The 23,677-nt window shown below is 34.5% G+C and overlaps 1 protein-coding gene across 1 annotated transcript; it reads left to right on the top strand.

Moving 5' to 3' along the window:
• The first annotated feature begins 2,849 nt into the window (after window positions 1–2,849).
• LOC149225962 (Galactose oxidase/kelch repeat superfamily protein) lies at window positions 2,850–5,897 on the top strand. Its single transcript, XM_089377352.1, has 2 exons — window positions 2,850–3,510; window positions 4,044–5,897. Exon 2 carries the CDS (start codon window positions 4,058–4,060, stop codon window positions 5,354–5,356), a length of 1,299 nt encoding a protein of 432 aa, XP_089233478.1. The 5' UTR covers window positions 2,850–3,510; window positions 4,044–4,057; the 3' UTR covers window positions 5,357–5,897.
• The last annotated feature ends 17,780 nt before the right edge of the window (window positions 5,898–23,677 follow it).

Here is a 23,677-nt window from a genome sequence, read left to right as displayed (position 1 = left end):
ACTGCTATAAACCCTAACTCTAAAAAATATTAATTATTTGATAATCGCACATAAATCAACATGATAACAAGCTTTTTAAGACACCATAAACTCACATCAGATGCCCAAAACAACCTTTAACCGACAAAGTTGTAATTTCAATGCTACATAAATTTCAATGACAAACAAAGTAAAGTTTAAGAAACAAAAAAGGGAAGAAAGCCAATGGTGATATGAAGTGGGGTGAAGTGATAATATAAATATATTTAAAATTTCAATATTTACATTGAGATAGTGTGGTTAATATTATTTTAAAAATATTTTTTTCAATAAAAATATTTCAAAATATTATATAAATTATATTATTATATTAATTTTTAATTATTATATATTATTTTTTCTAGAATCTATACCACTCAAAAGTTAGGAGGTTAAAGTGTAAATTAAGCAATCAACTTTAGCCCTATAATGTTAGCCATATAATGTAAGATATATATAGATTCATCCAACATGTAATAATATAAAAACATATTCATTCAATCATTGTTTAAATAAATACAAGTAGATGATTAAGATAGGAAACTCTAATTTTATACATTAGTAACATTATATATTTAAAGTTTAAGGTTTGATTTAATAAGTGGACAAATTCGATCTTTTTTAAAGTTTTATTTTTTGTGATAAGGTGAAGCTTTTGTCACTTTATCTATTTTTCCATAATTATGATGATTTCGATAATTTTAAAATGAATTAAAACCCCTCAAAATAAATTTTAGAATTAAAATTCTTATTAATTAAGTAGAATTATAACTTTTGACAAAATTCAATTAAAAAAGAGATTGAGTTTGTTTATTAATTTACTTCTATATTTAACACCATATCCAAGCAAATCTAATTAAATAACCAAAATAACAAATTCTAAATCTTGAATTACTACAATAATCGAAGCAACACCTTATAATAACCCAAGGTAGAAGACATCATCACATGTGACACCAATAAAGTAAGATAGGATAAAAGGTTCAATGTTTAGTGTTGTAATTGAAAAATAATATGAAAAACTTAAACTAGCATAAATTCATATTAATCTTGAATCTTTAAAGTAACGAGGTATTTCAACTAAAGCTCTTCTTATTAATCTTGATACTCAATAGATCTAGGGTGTCTATATTGGTGAATGTAATGGACAACATTGCGACATGCCTCATCTTAGCCTGGTGGGTTCGTTCAAGTGGTTGAGTGCATGAGTTTCATGTAGGTGGTGTTGAGGTCAATCCCCTAGGTTGGTTGTCATTGTTGCATACCTCACTTAATATTCCTACTAGTACAAATATTGTGAGTAGCATTGATGGGTTTGCACCAACTACCATCTATATAAAATGTGACCAAGTGCCCAATGGTTTCACATGAACAACCAAAATATAACCCTTAGCCTTTCTTCATCTAATTTTGTAGCAAACCCCCCTCTCTATATGATAATTTTATAGAATCTAACAATAAAATAATAATATTTGACAATGAAAACATGTTTATTTGCAAATTATGACACTATATATGGATTTCTAGACCTCGTTTAAAAAAAATCAACTCCATTTGCAATTTTAGCAACCAAAACTTGTAGCTACAATATTCAATCAATTTTTTGTTAGATTTATAACCAAAAAATACTCGGGGAAAAAAGGAATAAAGAATCCATTTGCTATAAAATTTGGTTATTCTCTTTCATTGTTTGAGGAAAAACATGCATTAACTAATCCAATGACTCAGCCATTTCAATGTCATATATCCAACACCTGTCAAGAAGTCATTTCAATGTCATATATCCAACACCTATCAAGAAGTGGGCCATTGTTTTTACACTAAATGGTGCTTTCACAATTACTTAAATAACACTCATCAACTAATCTATTGACTAAGTCTTTCTAATGTCTAATTCAACTGCTTATAATAAGGGGATATCAATTTTGCACTTAATGGTGTATGACCTTTCACTCCAATAAATGACCATGTTAACTTATATTATTCGATGATTCCCTTAAAAAACACAACAAATCACAAAAATAAACATATGAACTCAAAATCAAACTTTGATGAAGTAAAAACAAGGACCCATTCTATTATGCAGTAAAGAACTCTCTCTATCGAATAAATAGTTGGATTCTGATTAATTTATCATTTCAAAAAATTATTTAAAATTGTATTTCAAAATCCAAATAGTTACAGGAAAAAAGTTGTATTTACCATTTAATTGAGTTTATTCGAATAACAACCTTTATTTTACGGAATAAAGTTATTTCAATAATAATCTCTATCTCTATTCTGGGTTATAAACTTTTTCCAATAACATCTATTTCATAAACTTATTCTAATAACAACATCTTTTCCATACAATGAACTTATTCCAATAACATTTTTATTTTAATAGTGAACTTATTCCAATAACACCACCCTACTCTCATTCACCAACAAAACATAACCCATTTGGTACTAAGCCCTCCCACCAACTAAGATAATGGATCCACTAACAACACCTTCCTTTCATTCACCAACAAAACCCATTTGGCACTAAGCCCTCCTACCAACTAAGATAAGATAATGGTCACTCTCATGGATCAACCATAATCTAACTTATAGCTTATTACAATATTATTGTTAGATCACTTGAGGATTGTAAAAATCATGAAACGCTAACGACAGGGTCACAAAATCACAATAAATTAAAATATAAACAAAAATAGGCACTAAAACTTTTGTTTAGAATGTCAACGTCATGCCGGCGGCATCTAGTCGCCGGCTACCGTCCGTCAGAGAGAGTAACGTGAAAAAGTCACCGTTCACCCGCAGTAAAATCGGCCAGTAAGCGAGGAATGCACGTGAGGTTATTGTCCAAGGGCGAAAACCGTGCGCGTAACCGTGCGGTGGGGATTTGTGGGTCGACGGAGGATTGAAGGGGGGAGGAGGATGGCGTAATGGGCTCATCAGATCCACCCAGAGGAACCTCATACTGCATTTGATCGCTCGAGCTGAGGGTATTCAGTTCGATTGGTATCGGGAATAGGGTTTTCTGGGGGCAAAAAACGAAGGATTTTGGTCCCAGAACGAGGAGTTTTTGTGCATTTAAGTACAGGGGAAGCTCGGGCCTCTGTGCTTGTTGTTTTGATTCGTTTTAACGGCGGAAATCCGTCCAGAATAGGACTATAGGCTGTAACATCGTTTGTGAGTAGAGTTTTTGGGAGCAGTTTTGAGGTGTTTAGGTCTGTTTAGAGATACCCACTTTAGAAAAAAAATTAGAAAAAAAAAAAATAAATGTTTGGGGGATTGGTGGGGATAGCACAGAGGTATGTTCAGGGGATTCTGTTTAAAGATGTCCATTTGAAATAGCTCAAGTGTGGTTGTGAGAGAATTCTGTTGAGATTAGTGATCTGGAGATGCCCGTTTGAGAACGACTGTGGTATACGCAGAAAAATATATATATAAATATATATCGAGTTCGTTGATCTGAAGGAGAGCCAAGGAACAAAGAATTGGAGGGTATGGCCAATGATGGAGTTATAGGGCAATTTCAAGTGTTTCTGAATCGGTTTTCAAATACCCTTTTGATTAAAATTGTTTTTAATGTTGTATGAGAGGAATTTCAGGTGTTTATGGATCCATTTTGAAATGGCCATCTGATTGAAAAAAAAAAAAATAGAACTGTGTATAAATTTTTATGCAAGAAATTTCAGATGTGTCTGAATCCATTTTCAAGGACGCATTTCGTTATCAGTTTTTAAATTGTATTTATTATTTTACAAAAGAATTTTTTTATGTCTCTGGATCCATTTTCAGTAACCTATTTGGTTAAAAAATTTAGAATTGTATTTAAAGTTTTGTTCCAGAAATTTCAGATGTTTTTGAATTCGTTTTCAGGTATTTAAAAAAAATAGTCTTGTATTTGATATTTTATGAAGGAAATTTCGCATGTTTCTGATTCCATTTTCAAATAGCGGTTTGATTAAAAAAATTGAATTTTATTTTATGTTTTATGAAGGAAGAAACTGATAATCATGTTTATTGATCTGCAGGAAAATTGCGAGTCATGTTGGAGTCGGAGAGTTGCATTATGTCCGGTTTACCCGAACAAGAGCTGGTGAGGAAGAAGCATTACCAGCCGGCAGCATGTATCGAGGACTTAGACCACAATGAGAAAATGGAGAAAAGAATGATGTTCCAGGAGCCTCCGGGATTCGATCATAAGAAGATCAGGACTTCTGTGGACGTGAGGAAGGGTATTCTGAAGAGGGTCAGGTGCCAAGGTGAGCAATACGATGCTGAAAACCAAGGTGAGGGAACCCATGATTCTATGATTCCTGGTCTTCATGATGACTTAGGTTTGGATTGCCTTGCATTGACTTCTAGATCAGATTATGGATCATTGGCTTGTTTAAACAAGAGGTTTAATTACCTTGTCAGATGCGGTTATCTTTATCGCCTGAGAAGGAGGCTCGGCATAGTAGAGCAATGGATTTACCTGATGTGTAATTTGATAGGGTGGGAGGCTTTTGATCCCTATAGACAGCGGTGGATGAGGTTGCCTAGGATTCCATCTGATGAATGTTTTAATTATGCTGATAAGGAATCTCTAGCAGTTGGGACAGAACTGCTTGTTTTCGGTAGAGAAGTGTTTGGATTTGCTATATGGAGGTATAGCTTATTGACCCATAGTTGGGCCAGAGGACCAGGGATGGCTAGTCCTCGTTGTTTATTCGGTTCAAGCAGCTACGGAGAGGTAGCCATAGTTGCAGGTGGAAGTGATCAGAATGGTACTGTGCTCAAGTCTGCCGAGCTTTATAATTCCGAGCAAGGCACTTGGGAAACTCTGCCTGACATGCATTCTCCACGGAAACTCTGTTCAGGTTTTTTCATGGACGGGAAGTTTTATGTCATAGGAGGCATGTCAAGCCCCACAGTTTCCCTGACATGTGGAGAAGAGTATAATCTTCAAACAAGGACTTGGAGAAGGATACGTGACATGTTCCCTGGAGGGAACAGAGCGACACATGCTCCCCCATTAGTTGCTGTAGTCAATAATCAACTATATGCAGTTGAGTATTCTAGAAATGAAGTTAAGAAATATAACAAGGAGAATAACACATGGAGTGTTGTGGGTAGGTTGCCTGTGAGGGCAGATTCAACGAATGGTTGGGGTCTAGCATTCAAGGCCTGTGGTAATGAGATTATTGTAATTGGTGGGCAGAGAGGACCTGAAGGTGAATGCATTGTAGTGAATTCATGGAGGCCTACCTCTGATGCTGGGAGGCCAATAGACTGGAAAGTCCTTGCAGTCAAGCGGCACGCTGGAGTGTTTGTTTATAACTGTGCAGTAATGAGTTGTTGAGTTCGTCATGATTCTTGGTCTCGTCAATCTGTTGCTGTTCTGTATTTTTCGAAGCTTAGACTTGTAAGGGCTTGCAATCTCTTGCAAGGATTTACATTGTTGCTAGATAACTGGTAAGATTTTCATCTTTGTGTTAATGACAATACTGAGATCAGCTCAGCCAAGGAACGACCACAAGCTCAGAAAATTAACACTGCTTTAAGCTGCTTATTTCTCCACCGTTTCTCGAGATTGACGAGGCACCTTCCTTTCAAGGGTATTCTCCACTAGAACACTTCACTCTGCTAATTCTGTATTTTTTGACAAGTGACTACTCTGTTCTCTCTGCTTGTGGAAAATACAGAAAGCACAAGATAAGAGGTAGTATAGTAAGGGTTGATCATCTTTGCCCTCCATCTAAGAGGCTGCTCTAATGTTCTGTCAAGAGAAATCCCGTGCAAATATTAAATGAAAAAAATAGGGCTCTTATTTTTAGCCATATCAATACTATTACTCTGGCTTTTTCTGTGATACTTTTTTAAATCACAGAATTGATTTCAAATCAGGCTCATATCATCTATGTGGGGTTTCTTTATTTCTATTAATTAAAGTTACCGAATAAAGAAGTTCTTAGCATTACAAAATTGTAGCCCAACAGCCCAATTGGATGTTACATTTACTCTCACCTTTAATGGTTTCAATTGGTCTCTGACCACCAGGTATGAAGAGGAGCTTGTCCATAGGCTACCACCCATGGATGCAACTTAAACTGTTTATGCTATATGTCATTGAGCTCTGGATTATGTATAGACAGTTGTATTTAAGTTCAAAGCAAATCGTTTTCTTACGGTTTCATATGGATCCGTGTGTTTATTATCATATTGTTTTTTATTTTTGCCCCTTACTACTACTACCTTCTTTCTCATTGGACAAAGACATGTTAATGCTTGTCATTTCATGTTCTTTACTTTTGGATGTATTTGTACGGATAGTATGTTACCTGCTTTTACATGCTTAGCAATGGAAGTAATGAATTCAACTAAATGGATATTTAAGGCTTTGTTGATAGTTGAATTTGCACGTAGTTGGATTATATTTTCTTTGTGAACTTATCTGTTCTTCCATTCCATATACGACCACATTTTTTAATCCACGGTGTGCGTCAGGAATTTAACATCTATATGATTTGCGAGGAGATGGGCACCCGAGAGTTGCAGGTGTCATCCACTATTAATTCATTGATAAATTTTGGTTTGCATGTGGGGTAATAGACATTTAATGCTACTCTAAAATCAGAAATCTAACTTTATATGGTTTGGATCCTACTATTTTTTTTATTAACGACCCTATTTCCTTTACTGTCCTTTTAGAGTACATCATGTTCTATGTAATTCTATCCTTTTCCTTTTTAGTTGGATGATTTCCTGGAACCGAAAGTGATAAGATTCGTGCTTATAGTGAAGGGCAAAATTGTTTATGAAAATGTTCACCGTTCACTTTCATTGACATGATGAATCATTTGAAATGTAGATTCAGATTCAATACATACAGAAGTCAAAGAAGGAAAGTAAGAATGCGTTCGATTAATGTTTTTAAGAATGGGTTCTTCTGTTTCTTTTTCTCATTTCACTTGATGAATGCATAACCAAACTGATTGAAAACAGGTACGTGAACTTTAGGTCTGTATCTTAAAATCTTTGATTATTCATTTTTTTGTACTCATAAAATATTATTACGGCATTGTTATTTGACTTTTGCTTGTGGGTTGTTTTAGTGCATTTTCTTTCCAACTTATTACTTTGGTTATTATAGCTTTCTTTTTCTTTAATTTGCCTCTATGATCTTTGAACAGAGTCACAGACTGCTCTTACTGAATCCTTGTATAGAGCTCTGATATAAACCTGGTGTAAAACTTCAGTGTTAAGAGGGCGAGGAAATTTGGAAAGAACGGGTGTCGAATATAAGTTTAGGTTGTGATTGCGGCACCTGTAGACTAGTTCTAGAATTTGAAGACATCATCTGATGGGCTAGTCTGCGGTGTTTTCTTCTCATACTCACAATAGTCCAATTTGTATTGGTATGGTCTAATACAATCGTACTCTATTGGACTTAAGGCAGTTTATGTCACCTTATTTTTCTGTCATCTTCCCGTGCTCTTCCTGGCTTTTCATAGTTTATTATACATGAAGTTAAATATGTCTACTGTATTGTAACGTTTGCCTTCAGAGAAGTCTGATGTTTTCAAGAAAGTACCCATAATTTTTGCAGGTCACAGGTTCAAATCCAGAGGGGTAGAGCATGTACACCTCTATAGACTTTAGCAGTCAAATTAAGGTCCTTTCTTCTAGACAATAGGGCCTCATACATCAATTTGGTGTCTAGCTTGGCTGTAACCTTAAAATTAAATTATTATTATTATTATTAACTTGCACCTGAAAATGAGTTAAAAAATAATGGAAATGGTAAATACAAAATTGAATAAAATATAAAAACTGTTTTCTGTCCTTCGAGTTGTTTTCTTGGACAACTTTCTTGCATCTTTCACATTCTTTCTTGCATCTTTCACATTCTTAACACATTTATTTGCAGTGCCATCCATTCAAGCATTTTCTGACCTGAGACTGAATCTGTTCTATTGCATATTTCATTTTTCTTTGTTAACAATTTTCCATTTCCTTAATTCAGAAAATAAATACATCATAACGAGATGAAGTAATGGATTTATAGCTCAAATGTGTCAAAGCACTCTTATCATTCTTGAGGATTCCAAGTATTTTGACTCTCATGTATCACATCTCAAAAATTTGTCCCATACTGATATATGAACAGCTCCTACCATGATACACAATATAGCAAACCCATTTTTTATGAATCCATGAATGGACCTTTTGCTTCCACATAAACATGGATAATCTTGAGTTTTTCCACGTGGGCAAATATATGAACTTGAGGTTCCGGCAAGGAAGAAACTCTATTTTAGATGTCCTGTAGATTCATATGGGTTGGAACCACTGTATGCACACAATGTTATGAATGCAAATAACTAGCGGAGATTGCACCTCAAACTTCCACATCTTAAACTTTTCGGCATACAAGTGTACTGCCAAGCACTAAATATGAGAATAGGAAATGTTATAAATGCAAATAACTCGAGGAGATTACATCTCAAGCTTCCACATTGAAAACTCCTCGGCATACAAGTGTACTACCAAGCACTAATTATGAGAAAAGTTGTAACTATACACTTCATAATCTGCCAAGGACGCTTGCTATTCTCATATTAGTTGTAATTAAAACAAACTGCTTAATGAATAATGCATGATCTCTAGATAATCCTAACACTGTCAAGGGACAAACTCTTGATAATGGTGTGCTTGAAATGCGTCGTAGTGCTTGATAGTGATTATTGTATTTGCAGCAGGGACAAACTCTTCATAATGGTGTGCTTGAAATGCGTTGTAGTGCTTGAAACTCTGTAAACTGTTTGGGGTATATTCTCAACAGAATATAGTGGCTGTACATATGTATGTTCAGTTATGTCAAGTACTCTGAGTTCAATGTATGTTTCTGACAGAAGATTATGGAGTGAGTGTTGCTTTTGCAACAGGATATTATGGAATAAGTGTTGTGTGTTCACTCTTTCACGTTGCCAGAAAAAGCTTGTAATCTATTTTAGAAGGGAGATTGCTCCAAATGCTGACTGAAATGATTATACACGGCATAGAATGTTTGTCTACACATGGATTAACTCTCCTCAGCCATTTACAGGGTTTATAATGCTGACATCTTATGTGCCCTGTGAATACTGCATGAATTCTTTGCAGTAATTATTTTGCTAGAAACTGATGTCAGTATGGCCTGTATGTCAAGGCTTCTCTTCAAAATCCCCTTTGTGAAATGACGTAATACATTCGAAATATCAGTATATATTTTCCGTTACACATTTGCTTTTTCTATTTATGGAGTTGCAAACAAAAGGCAGTGTTCCAAATTGTTACGCTTCAGATTATGGAAAATTTTATTCTCATCCACGGCTTGTGTTACATTCGACTTTCTTTATATGAAATAAGTACAAAATATGGGTTCCTATATCAATTTATTGCCCACAACCTCTTGAAATGGCGAAGTCGGTATAACTACATCTTATGATTATGCAGATCATCTCGTGTATTTCCAATTCAATCATATTTCTAAAAGAGTGCTCTTTCTCTTTCATGCACACAAATCAGACCACTGTATTGGTATGCACACTGTAGCGTTGTAAAATATCAGAACCGCCGATGAGGTATTATTATTTAACACAAATATTATACACAGGCTCATGACAGGTGGAGAAAAAGGATTCAACTGAATATTGAAAAGAACGCTAGACTATGCCGCAGGAAACATCTAGTACAAGGTCATACGAGGCTCGCTTCCATAAGGAAACATGGAAACACGTGTGCTGCAACCTTGAAAATCATATTCAGCCATACAGATGATCCCATATGTGGGAAACGTGTTTCATATGGATAGAAACACATTTCGAAGCCATACTAGCATCTTTACGAAACGTTTCCAACATGAAATCTACCTATCTTGACTTGGTTTAATTCACAGTATGATTCAGTTTATTAATTATGATGGACCGAAGTGTTCGCAATAGCAAAAGCCGGCATTGCCTTTATCTTTCTCCCATTTAGGATTTTTGCTTAAATCTGTAACATTATCATTAATTGTTTCAGGGTGTTTGAGAGTGATTCCAATTTTATCAAAGTTTATATGGAGAAAGTAGAATTTCATATCCAATTCAAAATTTAATAGACTCACCAGTTTTCAAGATTTCAGTATTGGCAAGATTGTTACATTTTCAATTTGTTCCATCATGTATGAGGCTATAGGATTAAAATTTAATCAAGAACATCAAGCCCTTTATGTATCTTGCTGTTGATGGTGTTTATTGTTGAACTCCCTTATCATAGCCTTAGCAAAAATGTATCCTTCACCCAAGCCAAAATCATTGATTAGGCACGCTAAGTTTTTTCTACCATATATAAAACTTGGATTAGACAGAGTCGTCAAAATTAGATGGCGTCCATTGATGTCCCTAGAAGATCAAGGTATTGGTAAACAGAAATGCTAATGATAAAGATCCCAATATAAACGATAGGAGAACAATGCTTATCATTTATGTTTGTCATTTGTGCTCATTTATTAATGATGCTTTCTTTCAAAATTTCAATATAATGTACTAGTTATAAAAGACATACACATATATTGTGTTTCCCATCTCACATACACATATATTGTGTTTCCCATCTCAATTTTGAGAGGTCATGTTTCTAATGTGTTTCTGTTTTGAAAACTCAACTCATTTTCATGTATCATCATGTAACGTCGATGCTATATAACTTCAATATAAAATTTGTAAACTAAAGGATGTCTACTAGAATGAAGCCCTACTTGCATTCTATATGGATTTAATATTTCTTCCTAACATCTTGTCCAAGGGTTTCTTTCATATGCCCAGTGATCCTTGGAAGATTCTGGCTGGGAATTTAAGACTATGTTTTGTAATATTGCAAGCTCAAAAGGACGATTGTTTGTAAAGAATTCGGAGAATATCCATATATGAATAATTCAAAGATTCCCAGTTGTTGCAAGCATGAGGTCTACTCAGTCTAAGAATTGACAACGCATAGTTTGAAAGCTTTATTGAGGTAAATTGAAGTATTGTGGCAATGTTGAAGACAATCCCAGTTTAGCTTGTAATTTTAGGATCATTATCTTGACCAGTTGTCTCTGGCCAAGCTGATATTTGTGTTTTGTAGGACTTGTGGCGTGAAACAAAGCTTCGAAGCTCCATTTTTCTCCAAGGTCGATAGTTTGAATATTGGATGCTGGACTGGCAAAATTTTCATTTAACATTACTTGTCTTGTTATGGGCTAAAATTTGATCTCAAATTTTATTTTTACGCAACATAAATGGTACGTTAGCCTTTTGGCACTATGATTGTCCTTATGAAACTTGGGTGGAGATGATAACTAGACCTTGGCTTTTTTTCGCACTGAACAGTGTCCTAGTCCTGTGTTGCATGAATTTCATTGTTGCATGCGTCTAATTCTATATTCGTGCTTGTAGATTTAGAACGCATCAGTATGTTTGGGCTTGTTAGGCTGAGGTGTATACGCATCTTGTGTCTTATGCATGTACCGCCAGTTTTTTCAATACTAAAACCATCGTTACAATGAAACAAAACTGTGTAAGTGATCAGAAAGGGGAACTGTTATCCTCGTTTGAACAGCTAAGAGCATGAAAACGAACGTTACCAGTTCCTTATTAATGAATCTGGTTCCAGTCCTATTAGGACCCTTGACTCCTCACCAATTCTGGTTCTCAGGCCAGACCGTTGAGTTAGACAAGCAAGAGGAATTCGATGATAAATCTCGTCATCTAGATGCGATCTGAATTCTTAATCATTGCTTTTGGTGAATTTTGTTAAACAAAACAAAACTATTTTTGTTAAAATGCCCTGTATAAATATTTCTAAGTTGCACAAATTAATATTGAGATTCATTTTTTGTTAAATTTATTTAAAATAAGTCCCTGGGCAGCTCAATTGGTAATGATTATGAAAAGAAGTGTTATGTGTAAAGAGATTTGATATTCAAATCTCCGATTCACCTGTGCCTACAGATTGTGACTATGGAAGGGGCATATGTAGCCTGTAGACACCTAGAGGTTATAGTGGTAACAGTTGGAATCGACTACATATCACAAGAATATGAGACCAGCCCAGTTGTCAAATTCCTCCAAATACAAAAAAAAATATTAATATTTAACATATATATGTATATTCTGTTTTGATACTTAATTTGGCAAATTTTGAAATTTTAAAACTAAATTTGAAGAGATTCACTTAATCATCTTTACTTAATCATCTTTATTGAACTTAATAGTGATTTTTTATTTTATTTTGGCACAGATACTGTTTTGAGTTTTATTTTTGAGATTCCAAACACACAAATTAGGTGACCTAATCTGTCATCACATTAAAAGCCCCAACAAAACACAAAACAAAAATCTAAGATAATAGCAATCAAAATTAGCTATTATGGGCGTTCAAGTTTCAACATATTGGTTTCACTGTAATTTCTCTCTTAAGAGTATAATTTTTGTTTTTGATCTTCGGCATGTTTTACTACTTTGTAAACCAAGATCTTCAAGACTCTTAAATCGTGCTGCAGCATATTGGTTTATCACTCTAATTTCCCTCCTATTCAGTATAACTTTTGTTTTTGAACTTTCCCATGTTTTACTACTTTGTATACCTAGATCTTCAAGACCCTCAAAGCTTTCTTCCATTGATGTTGTACAACTTCAAATATCCAATGACGTAGACACCTCTCACAGACTACAAAAGTCCCACTTCAGATACGAGGACGCGAATGGGACCATCACAATATTGACATACCCACAAGCACATGCATAAGCATCACATGTCATTGAAGGGACTTGAGCCATATGGGGTCTATAACAGTCCCCTTCTTTCATCAATACAGAAAACCACCATTAATTTAAACTTAGTTTTAATCACATTTGGTTGTAAAACCATCACAATACTGACATGCCCACAAGCACACGCATAAGGATCACATGTCATTGAAGGGACTTGAGCCATAGTGGGGTCTATAACAGTCCCCTCCTTTCACCAATACAGAAAACCACCATTAATGAAAACTTAGTTTTAATTATATTTGATTGTAAACAGTGTTGCAAATATCGCAATTTTATCAACAAAAAAATCAGGAAATCGTGATTTTTTTTATATGGCCGACTTTTTCAAGGGTTAAAAAATCACGATTTTATCGTAAATTGAATGAAAAATTGCCCTTATTGAAAAAATCACCGGGCTATGAACCGTTGGTGATTTAAGTGAATTTTTTTTATTTTTCAAATTTTGTGGTTTTCTGAGCTGATATTTACCAATTTTTACTGATATTTTTCCAATTTTTATGATTTTTTTCACCAAAAAATCACGATTTTATTGTAAATTAAATGAAAAATTGCCCATATGGAAAATTTTCGTGGTTTTTTTACGGATATTTACCAATTTTTACTGATATTTTCCCAATTTTTATGATTTTTTTTTTTTCACCAAACTGATTTTATCCCAATACCAATGTCTTCTGACATTGGTTATAAATACAAAATTCTAGTACTTTGCTCCTCTCAACGTTAGCCTCTTAAATAAGAAGCAGATCATTGTATATGGCATCTCAGATTTAATTTCTGTGCTGTGCTACTTATATGAAATTACATGTATGAATGTGTGTATATATTTGTTGAAATTTCTTTAAATTATAATTGCCTGGGTATACTTGTATGCCCTCAGGGAATATCTGTACCCACCATCAGGATGGCCTGCTCCTTTACAAAGCAAGATTGTCATACTCCTATATTCATAGTTCAAAAGGTTTTCATCTTTATCAGACCTGCACACCTGTACCTCCACCCAAATGTACTCATGCAACATAGCCTTCGTAATATCGTATTTATTACATTGAAAATCACTGCTTGGTGCAGAAACAACAGAATGTTAGCTGGTTTCACATCAATTTCCACGAGCAAAGTCTGTTTTCTTCCAATGGTGTACTGACTTGCTTGATGGACTAGTCCTTTGGATTGGCTACAGAAACTGCATATGAAATGATACTGGATACTATTCACCGCTTTTTTGGAATAGAAAAGGTAGAAATCACCATAGCCCATGGTTGATTTTTAGCTTATGACATAATGGAAGTAAGTCCTGCCAACCTTTGTTCTGTTGCCCACGAACTGGAAATAAAATTTTGGTAGGTTTCCTTGTATGCCAGTTGTAAGATCGTTATTATTGCAATGATAGGATGTACAATTTTTTTCCTCATCTTTAGCAAAGTGATGAGGAAAACAATTGGTTTTGCAATAGGTGGTTAAATGGTCCCCACATGGATTCATGACCTTTTACCTGTAGATACAGATAACCTTTTACATTAAAAACCAAGTTGTTTGATCCATCCAATGGCTGGTCTAATCATCAACATGGTTGGAGCAAACAGCACCCCATTGATTAAGCTCGATGTGCAAGTTTTTTTAAAGTGGCCCCACAAGCTAAGACAAATCAATTTCATTTAATGTGTCAACAAGAAAAATTAAAGTTCTTGTTCACAAGTCAAAGTCAAAAAGATGGAGATAGCAATGGTAAGAAGCCCCACCTGCATATAATGACAAACGTATCTATTTCCCTTTTTTTGGATCTTTATGCAGTTTTTTTGGCTTGTAGTTCTCTCTTTGGGGCCCAGTTGCCCACCATATAGATGACATTAGCAAATTAAATTTCAACTTCATCTCTGGCAGGTTGAAGTTCCCTAATGGGTGTGAAATGAGGAGTCCTCAGGTTCAACATTTTTGGAGCATTTTTCATTTGTTTTTAAACATTTTTTTAAGTTTATCGAAGATCGAATCTGATTTTTTTTTACTACCCAGATTAAATTTTAATATGTTTATTAGAAGGAAATATCTAATTTTAATATCGCATTGGTTTCTTCGTGTTACTCACGGATCCAAGTCCATCCACCATGTTGTTGCTCAAATCAACACCCTCTTTTTTTAATGAAGTTCAATCATCTAAGCATTAAAATAAAGATAGAAAGTTTAACCTATTTAATTACATTTTTCCTAAAGTCATGATAGACTTTACCAGTCCACACCACCAACATTGAGAGATAAATAGAGAGTTGTTGTCGATTAAAGGCCAATTCGATACCTTCATACATGATAGAATCCAATTTCAAAACACTATAATCCTGAAATGCTGAAATCTTTTAAACTATTAAGTCTAATAAATTTTGTATAAAAATCTATAATGATGAAATTAAAACCACTCTAAACATCTTAGAACTATTAATAATAATATTAAAAATTGAAATAAAATAATAAAAAAACTATTAATAATAATGTCAAAAATTGAAATAAAATAATAATAAAAATAAAAAAATAACTTTTACTTTTACTTTGAAAATTTAATATTTTAACCCTTTTTTTCCAAAATGGTGCAATCCATGTTACAAATCAACCAGTATTAATAACACATTCTAAAAACCACGTCAGCACTGCAGAAGGGGTTACTTAATGCTCTGATTAGCCACAACTTAGACAAAGACTTCTCATATAAGTTTATGTAAACATCGTCCGATGCATCTTCTCTTTCAAGTTTTCTTGAACAATCTGCATAGACGATGTGATTTATATGTGCATTGAAATTGTCAACAAACATGTTTTCCTTCCTCTGTCTTAAAGAAATAAATCCAAACTTATGTTCACTGGGACGGCATGCTCAGTGAAAGCAAGGCAGTGTTAATGCCTCCATCAAACTTAAGTATGCCAATGTGTGTTAATAGCCCACGTTTAATTTAAAGTAAAAAATATTACAATTTTAAAATATAAATTAATATAAATTTATTTCAATTTATATAATTATTTTTAATAAATCTGAAAGAGTAAATTTTGAAGTAATGATTTTTTTGTTTGTTAAGTTGTTTATGATTTTTCAGGTTGGTTTTGTGGCTTGAGGAGCCATGACCTAGGGGTATCTAATCCGTCAAAGTCACGGGGATCACAACTGGCTTGGACCACACCAGCCCTAAGCTGACTGGATTTTTTAGCATGTCTCCTCCGCCTAACACAGACCACAACCATCACCATAAAGTTTGATCCTAGGTCGCCTTACTAACAAAGCCCATCCTCAACAAGTTGTATCAGTAAGACAACAAGTTGTACTAATAAGACTTAACAAGTAAAAATTCTTAAAAACATTAAATAAACCAATAAATTATTGAATGTATAGATATGATACTCTAACCATGTATAGTTAGTGGTTATTCAGTTTTCACTTAACAATCAACCCTTTAACTTGTTTAACTCAGAAGGTTGACTTGATTATGAAATGGATTTATTTAAGATTAAAGGTCGATATCAGTGAAAAATGACCTTATTAACGCAACAATAAGGTCAAGAAAGGTTAACCTGAAGTAAAAGGATTCATTCTCCCAACCTTTTAAAGAAATTTTGGTCAAACAAAAACATTTACAAGATGTATCTTTAAATTAAATATTTTATTTATAAAAAAAAATATTCCATTAATAAAAAAAAACGTTCCGGAGAAAAATATTTTTTCCATACAACCATTTTATATTTTATATATAGAGAAAAGGAAAACTAAGTATTCCATTAATAAAAAACCGTTCCGAGGAGAAAAATACGTAGGAAACAGTCAAAAGAGGATATAATAAAGAGTGCAAACTGTAGCCTGAACAATCTTGAAAATCTAAAAGTAATCTGCCATCAAAACAGCGAAAAAACTCGCTTTTGAAAAGCGGCGAGACAAAGCCCAATAAGACCATCGGCATTAATAAACTCTGCATATAACGACCAATATACAAAGGCCAGGAGGACCTCGCACAAAAAGACTTTCCAGAACCTCGGTCCATCCATACTATCGGTCATACCATACTTCTCACTACAAAGTGAGAGGAAGGGACATCGTATCCCCACCAAAGCCTCTTATCTTCTAACACTAAGTTTAACTGGAAGTGCAAGAGCTGAGGAAAGGATAAGACGCGAACAAAAGGATCTGTCAACAATGCACAGCTGAGGCTTTCGAGTTTGGAGAACCGGGGTCCAAAAAGGGGCATACTTAAATGAAGAAAAATATGAGATTCTAAGGAAACCCATCCGAACCCCTCGCTTCATCCACCTTAAGTTCTGGAAACATGACATCAAAATCACTGCATAAGGCCAGCGTAAAAGGTTTGGTATTCTCTATAATCTAGGGAACTTGCTCAACGTGTTGTTGACCACCAAATCCACTCCCAAGCGTAGAATTGCTACCTTCGACTCTACTTCCAGCACTATGTGGAAGAATAACCTCTCATCCAACCTGGAAGAAACCACAACACCAAAGGCTATCGTGCTCTGTTCTGGACTGGAATCAGTTTCCTTGGACTGCGTACCACCACATACTACACCCCACGTCTCCACCTCCCTTCCAGACACACTATTCCGAGTATCCCATAACAGGCTTTGACTGCTCCTCGATTTTGGGTTTGGTTTCAATTTCGAAACGATGGCTTCCATCTGATGTCTTATCAATCGGACTGCGTTAAACATCCTTGAGTCGCCCCTCAAGCCCTGGAATCTGCCTATACTCACCTTCGTGCCGACCAAATCGATAACCTCAATCGGATACCCCAAATTCTAGGATAGAATGCTTTTCTTCACGCAAATAGGGAGAACTTGCGTTTTCGATGCCACAGCTTCCATTTATGAATCTAATGGAGACGCTACTAAGGTCTCCTTAGGTGAGAGCTCGACATCCCCAGCTGTTTGTTCCATCAAACTTGAACCCATTGCCCCTTCCCACCATTAACTGCAGTCATTACTATGTCGCTCTGGCAAAAATATTCCATGGATCTTCTTGATGCCATCATCTCGTCCCCAAAAGAGTTAATTCTTTTACACTGGAATTTCCTCCGGCAATCGCGAAATACGTAACCGTGGGCTTGACAAAACCTACGGCAAATTGAGAAGATTTTTGTAGTCTACCTTCTGAACTCAAACCTGATCGCCCCATCCAAACACAATCTCTTCCGGAAGACCACCTGAAGGAGGGGTCAAAACCAGAATACCAGGAATACCCTTTACTTTCAACGGTTTCTTGAGCCACACCCCGACAATAACCTATCTTGTTTACCACTGTCCTTGGAATTTTTTGGTCCCAAAAATGCAGGGTAAACCAGGAAGATGAACCCGAGAAGGAATCTTCTCTTTTTGAGCTCGAATCCGATGGAAGGAATCATACTAAGATATACTAGATGATTCATAACTCCAGGGTTCCGTAGCAAAAATTGCCTGCTTATCTACCCCATTTTCAAAAAGAAATGTAAAGAAACCCCTTTTCAATTGGGTAAATCCTTAGATTACCTCTCGTCGCTACTGCCCACACCGAACTGATGTACCGAGAGATGTGGTTTGGACGACAAAAATATCCTCTCGCCGCCAAATCCTTCAACTATCCACCCAAAACGGGAATTCTAACCAAGCCAGGGGAAGGAATGCGCCATTTTATCCTCGAAGAAACCCTACCTTCTTCCTTTTCCACGTCTGCGACCTCCACTTCCTCCATCTTTTTTCAAAGTAAATAATCATAAACTTATATAACACATATATAACCCTGATTAAACTTATTAAACTTACAAACCCACATGTCTAATGGAGAACTCCTCACCCAAGTACCTTGTGTGTCCAAATACAGTGTAGCATGTAATTTAGGAGGAACATGCAGCTCCATGCGAAGGAAGGTATATGAAGCATACATAGAGTTTTGGAAGCTTTCTTCCGCCATTCCTCTTCCATTCTCAACAGAAAACTGAATGGTCCTCCAACCAGCAACTACCTTTAAACTTGTACAATGAACCATGAGCCTGAGCATTGTGTAAACCTGCAGTGACCAGGTGGTTTTACTGGATTGTGTAACGCTGTACTTGCTAGTTTCGATGGAAATTATGGTTGTCAGTGAAATTCGACAAGAGTTTGGAGAATCGCCATGGATCCGCTGCCACCTAGGTCAGTGAATTCGACACCCTTGGCTGAGTTAATAGCCTGACTGGGATGGATTCTTTCGAGGAATTAAATGAAAAAAAAAAAAGTACCTGGGAGAGTGGTGGCCTCGGCACTCAATCGGCCTCGGCCCTGATTGAGTGCTGAGGTTCTGGAATAAACTTCTAGTTGAGCCTTGCAGCAGTGTGGGAATTGGACCGAGAGATTCTAGGTTCTTCTTCACCATTGTGATCATATGGTCTAGCTTATGGCTGATATCCATGATACACATCTGTGATCGAGGGGTGATTCATGCATTTGCAGTTTGTTACGGGAAACTTTATGATCAAACTAAGTATTTATCTTTGTTATTGTCTTTTCCATCTCCGTTTTTGCTTTCTATTTGTTGATGGAATGAACGCTCTATGAATTGAGATGACTGTGTATGAAGTTAGATGTGGATTATGTTTTGAAATTTGAAACCAATGAATACAATCACTTGAATTTAGTTATGGATAAAATTTATGTACATAAAATAGTTGATGAATCCTTAGTATAAGATGGAAGGTGTAGAAATATTGTTATGGTTTTTATGATTGAATGATGTATTTATTGAAGTAATTGGTAAAGATTCGTTTGTCGTTATGCAATTGATATAGAAACAAATGAAGGAATTGTATAAGATTCTTCATGGGAATGCATGTATTAAAATGAGATTTATGCTAATGTATAACATTTAAATTTTGTATTTAGTTAGCATTTAGGATTCAGGAGTCTCATTTATTTCAAGAAGATTGGATCATTTGTTACTTAGAAGTTTTGTGGGATCATTTGTTATTCAGAAGTTTTGATGGGTTCTAGGGAGATGATTAAAAGTCGGCTTTTTCATTTTGGATAAAGTTGGTGATATCTTAATTTAATTGGTATAGTAAGAACTTTAAATCTTATTCTTAATCAAATCCCCATTTATTAAGAATTCCCATTTATCTTTGATGAATCTTCTGTTTTCCACATATGGGAAAAATATTCTTGTATATTTCTTAAATTTTTACAATTCTATAATCTAATCTCTAGACAGTAACAATACCTCTAACCCAAAATATTACAATATTTATTCTTAGTCAGAAACTATTACCTCACAACAATAAATTTTAGTATGCACATATTTAGATGGCCAATCCTCTCAGATGTTCATATTCTTTAATGAGCATCTAAAAAGTAAAACTTCTCTGGCAACTTGCCCAAACAGAGTGTCTAATTTATTCTTTAAATCTTATTATAGAAGGAGATGAAGTTATTATCATTTGAGAAGATAGATGGAAAGGTTTTGGCATGGAGGTTTTGGATTGAGAACCAAATCGTATAGATCAAGTAGTTATATTCCCAAAGAATAAAAACCAGATAGCATACTTTTAAGTTAGTGGAATTCCAAAGAAACCAGATGCAGCAGAGGTTAAGGTTTTTTAACGATGGGGAACTGAACTAAATAGACTTTGGTAAAAGGTATAATGAATCAAAATTCCTTCAGTCAGTATGAAAACCAAAATTATCTGATCTCTTCGGGTTAGTTTTCTCGTAATATAAAATACAAAACCCGGGATTTGAGGTGGAATAGAAATGGTGGGAGGATGTTAAGCCAGGAAATAACAAAATGCCACTAGCAAATAACAATGGGTCTATAGCGTTTTGGAATTTCCTTGTATTTTTTAATTTTTACAAGAAACAAGGGTTTACCGTTACATGCTCTCTATTCCATTTAACTAGCTTTGCGGGAAGATATTGGAGAACATTTGGGACGATGGCCAAGAACGGTAGATAGGTTCATGACACCTCGATTCACTCTATCTAGGGTATAAGAAAATATAATTTTGTCGAGCAATTCTGTTTACAGGTCTAAAAGATGGGGTATTTTTTTAGTTATTTAAAATTTATTTTGAAATGCATAAATGGATTGAACGCCTTGAAAAACTTTTGAAATACTTGGATTGTCCAGAGTTCATAGGTCAAACTTGTGATTCCAACAAATTCTTACTAAATTTCGGATAAATTTGATCAGAAAATATGACCAAAAAACCTCCAAAACATAGAACAATTAGACTATAACATCAAAAGCACCCATGAATGACACCATGGCTAGCCACACCAACCCTTAACATGGATATTTTTAGTGTCTCTTCCCAACCTTCCCTACTTTTATATAATAAAACCCTGTAAATCCAATTACAGTGACAAAATTTGACCAACAACCATTTTCTTTAAAAACTTTATATAATAATTTGTTTTAAACGGCCTATAATAATTGACTTTAACTCTTTCGACTTTTTTAGCGAAATTTGACCACCAATGATCTTCTTTGAAAAGCTTGTATAATACTCTTGTTTTTTACGGTATGTAATAATACTTCGGAGGGCATTTTCACAATGTTAAAATCACCTTGGATGACGGCCAAGTAGGGTAACTAGGGCTCATCTTTGATAAAACCCTGATTCACTCACTATAAAAGTACAAGAAAAATATAACTTTGTTTAACAATTCAGGTCGCAGGCCTAAAGGGATGGGGCAGCCGGCTTCAAACGCGGTTCATTGTGCCATATCTACCAAAGGTCTTCTTTGATAGGCATAGGCTTGTATAATGTTTTTTTCTTTTTCTTATACGGTCAATAATAATTTACCCTAATTCTTTAGGGCTTTTTCACAATATCAAAATTACCTAAAAGATTTGTTCTGGATTTATCCCTATTTACTCGTCATCAAATCATCTAAATTTTGCGTCCAACTTCTTCCCGTGCATTTGAAGATTTTGAACTAAAACAAACCTGATCACTTTATTTCTTGTGCCTTGACCACAGCCAGCCAGTAACATGGTTCACGACTCCCTACTCGTTCTTTAATGAAACATATTAAAAAAAAGATTTAATCACACCTCTGGATTTTTTTATAAAACACTAAATACAATACAGTTTCTTTCAATCAAATGGATACCTGATAACATATTCAGAAACATCCGAAGTCTCTTTTATAAAGCTTCAGACATAATTTTCAAATTTTGAACCAAGGGAAATTGAAAACGGATTCAAAAGCATCTCAGATTTCTTTCTTAAAGCAACCAATACAATTCCAAAATCATAATTAAATACCTACTTGAAAATGGATCCAAAAGCACCTGAAATTTTTTTCATAATAAACATTCAAATGGGTACTTGAAAATGGATTCAGAAAACGCTTTATTACTCCATCTTTGGCCACACTCACCATTCCTTTCTTCCTCGGTAGTGCTTCATCTTAACGAACTGGATATATATTCTGTATATATCACATTCATATACAATTCTGTGTGTACCGCCTTCGAGCTATTTCAAATTGGCATCTTTACACAGAATCCAAATCCCTGAACTTGCCCCTTGCTGTTCCCTACCAACCCTCAAAGTGATATTTTTTTTCTTGTTCCCCTTTTTAAAAGTGGAAATCTCTCAACAGACCTAAAACCCTCCCAAGCGCCCGGAGAAAATATTGCCACACAAGCTATATATGCCACCGCCAGGACGTTGACATTGTTGGAAAGTATTGGACGGTGTATTGATTTTGTGGCCCTTTTTAATGGGACAATAATTATGTCGCTTAGAGAAACTCGAAAAGAATGGTACATTCTATGCATTTTAGTTTTAATATTATAAAATTAATTTTATTTAAATTTATTAGAACTTGAGAAGAATTGCAATGCTTAATTTTAATATTATAAAAATAGTTTTATTTAAATTTATTAGAAATTGAGAAGAATTGCAATACATATATGATACAGATTTTTTCAAGAAGTTGAATTTATTTATGTATTTAAAAATGTAATTTGAATAGTTAAAAATTGCAATTTCACTATCAATTATATAGTTGTTTTTTTTGTTTTTTTTTTTTTCAGAATAAAAAGTTGTATAGAGTTACCTCCATAGGCATATCTATTTTGGAATAAAATTGTTTTAATTTAATGGCGTAGTCTAATTTATTGACAAAATAACTTTTTCCACAAATTTTTTTTTTATTGATTTTAATCAAAATCTGAAAAAAAATCAAATAAATAAAAATAAATAAAAATAAAAAAATAAAAATAAAAATAAAATAAAATAAAAAATAAATAAATAAATATATATATATATATATATATATATTTATATTTAAGTTTAAGTTGTTTAATCTATAAAATTCAAGTGCCCTAGAGGTTTTTTCGGTGTTGAATCTATTTATGCCTTCAAAAATGTATTTTAAACAATAACAAAAATCACAATTTTGCTTGAAATTGTATTTGTCAGGCTAGGAGGTAACTCCTCAAATCAATTGTGTTTATTCATTAGGATTCTTCATTGTTATATACACAAGGGAGTGACTCTTGGGTTTCACCTCTTGATGACTCTTTATTTTCCATTGTTTACAAGTGTTCACCCGATCCCCATGATTAGGTGTCAATGTTCCCCCCTTTAATCTGAAGGGATGTTGGTGAGTTCAAGCATCATTCTGATTCTTTCAAGCTTTTCTCTTCCAAACGCTTTGGTGAAGATGTCTGCAATCTGCTCATTAGTGGAACAATGGCGTAGACGAATTGTCTTGGCCTCAACATGATGTCGAATCAGATGGTATTTTGTATTGATGTGCTTCGTTCGATCGTGGAACTTTGAGTTCTTGGCCAACTTTATTGCAGAGGTGTTGTCAATCATGAGTGGAGTTGAATGTACTTGTTT

This window comes from Pinus tabuliformis, chromosome J (assembly GCF_031772625.1).
Source record: "Pinus tabuliformis cultivar Carrire ecotype Pingquan chromosome J, CPIR1, whole genome shotgun sequence".
NCBI classification, from domain to species: Eukaryota; Viridiplantae; Streptophyta; class Pinopsida; order Pinales; family Pinaceae; genus Pinus; species Pinus tabuliformis.
This window is presented reverse-complemented; position numbering and strand designations above follow the sequence as displayed.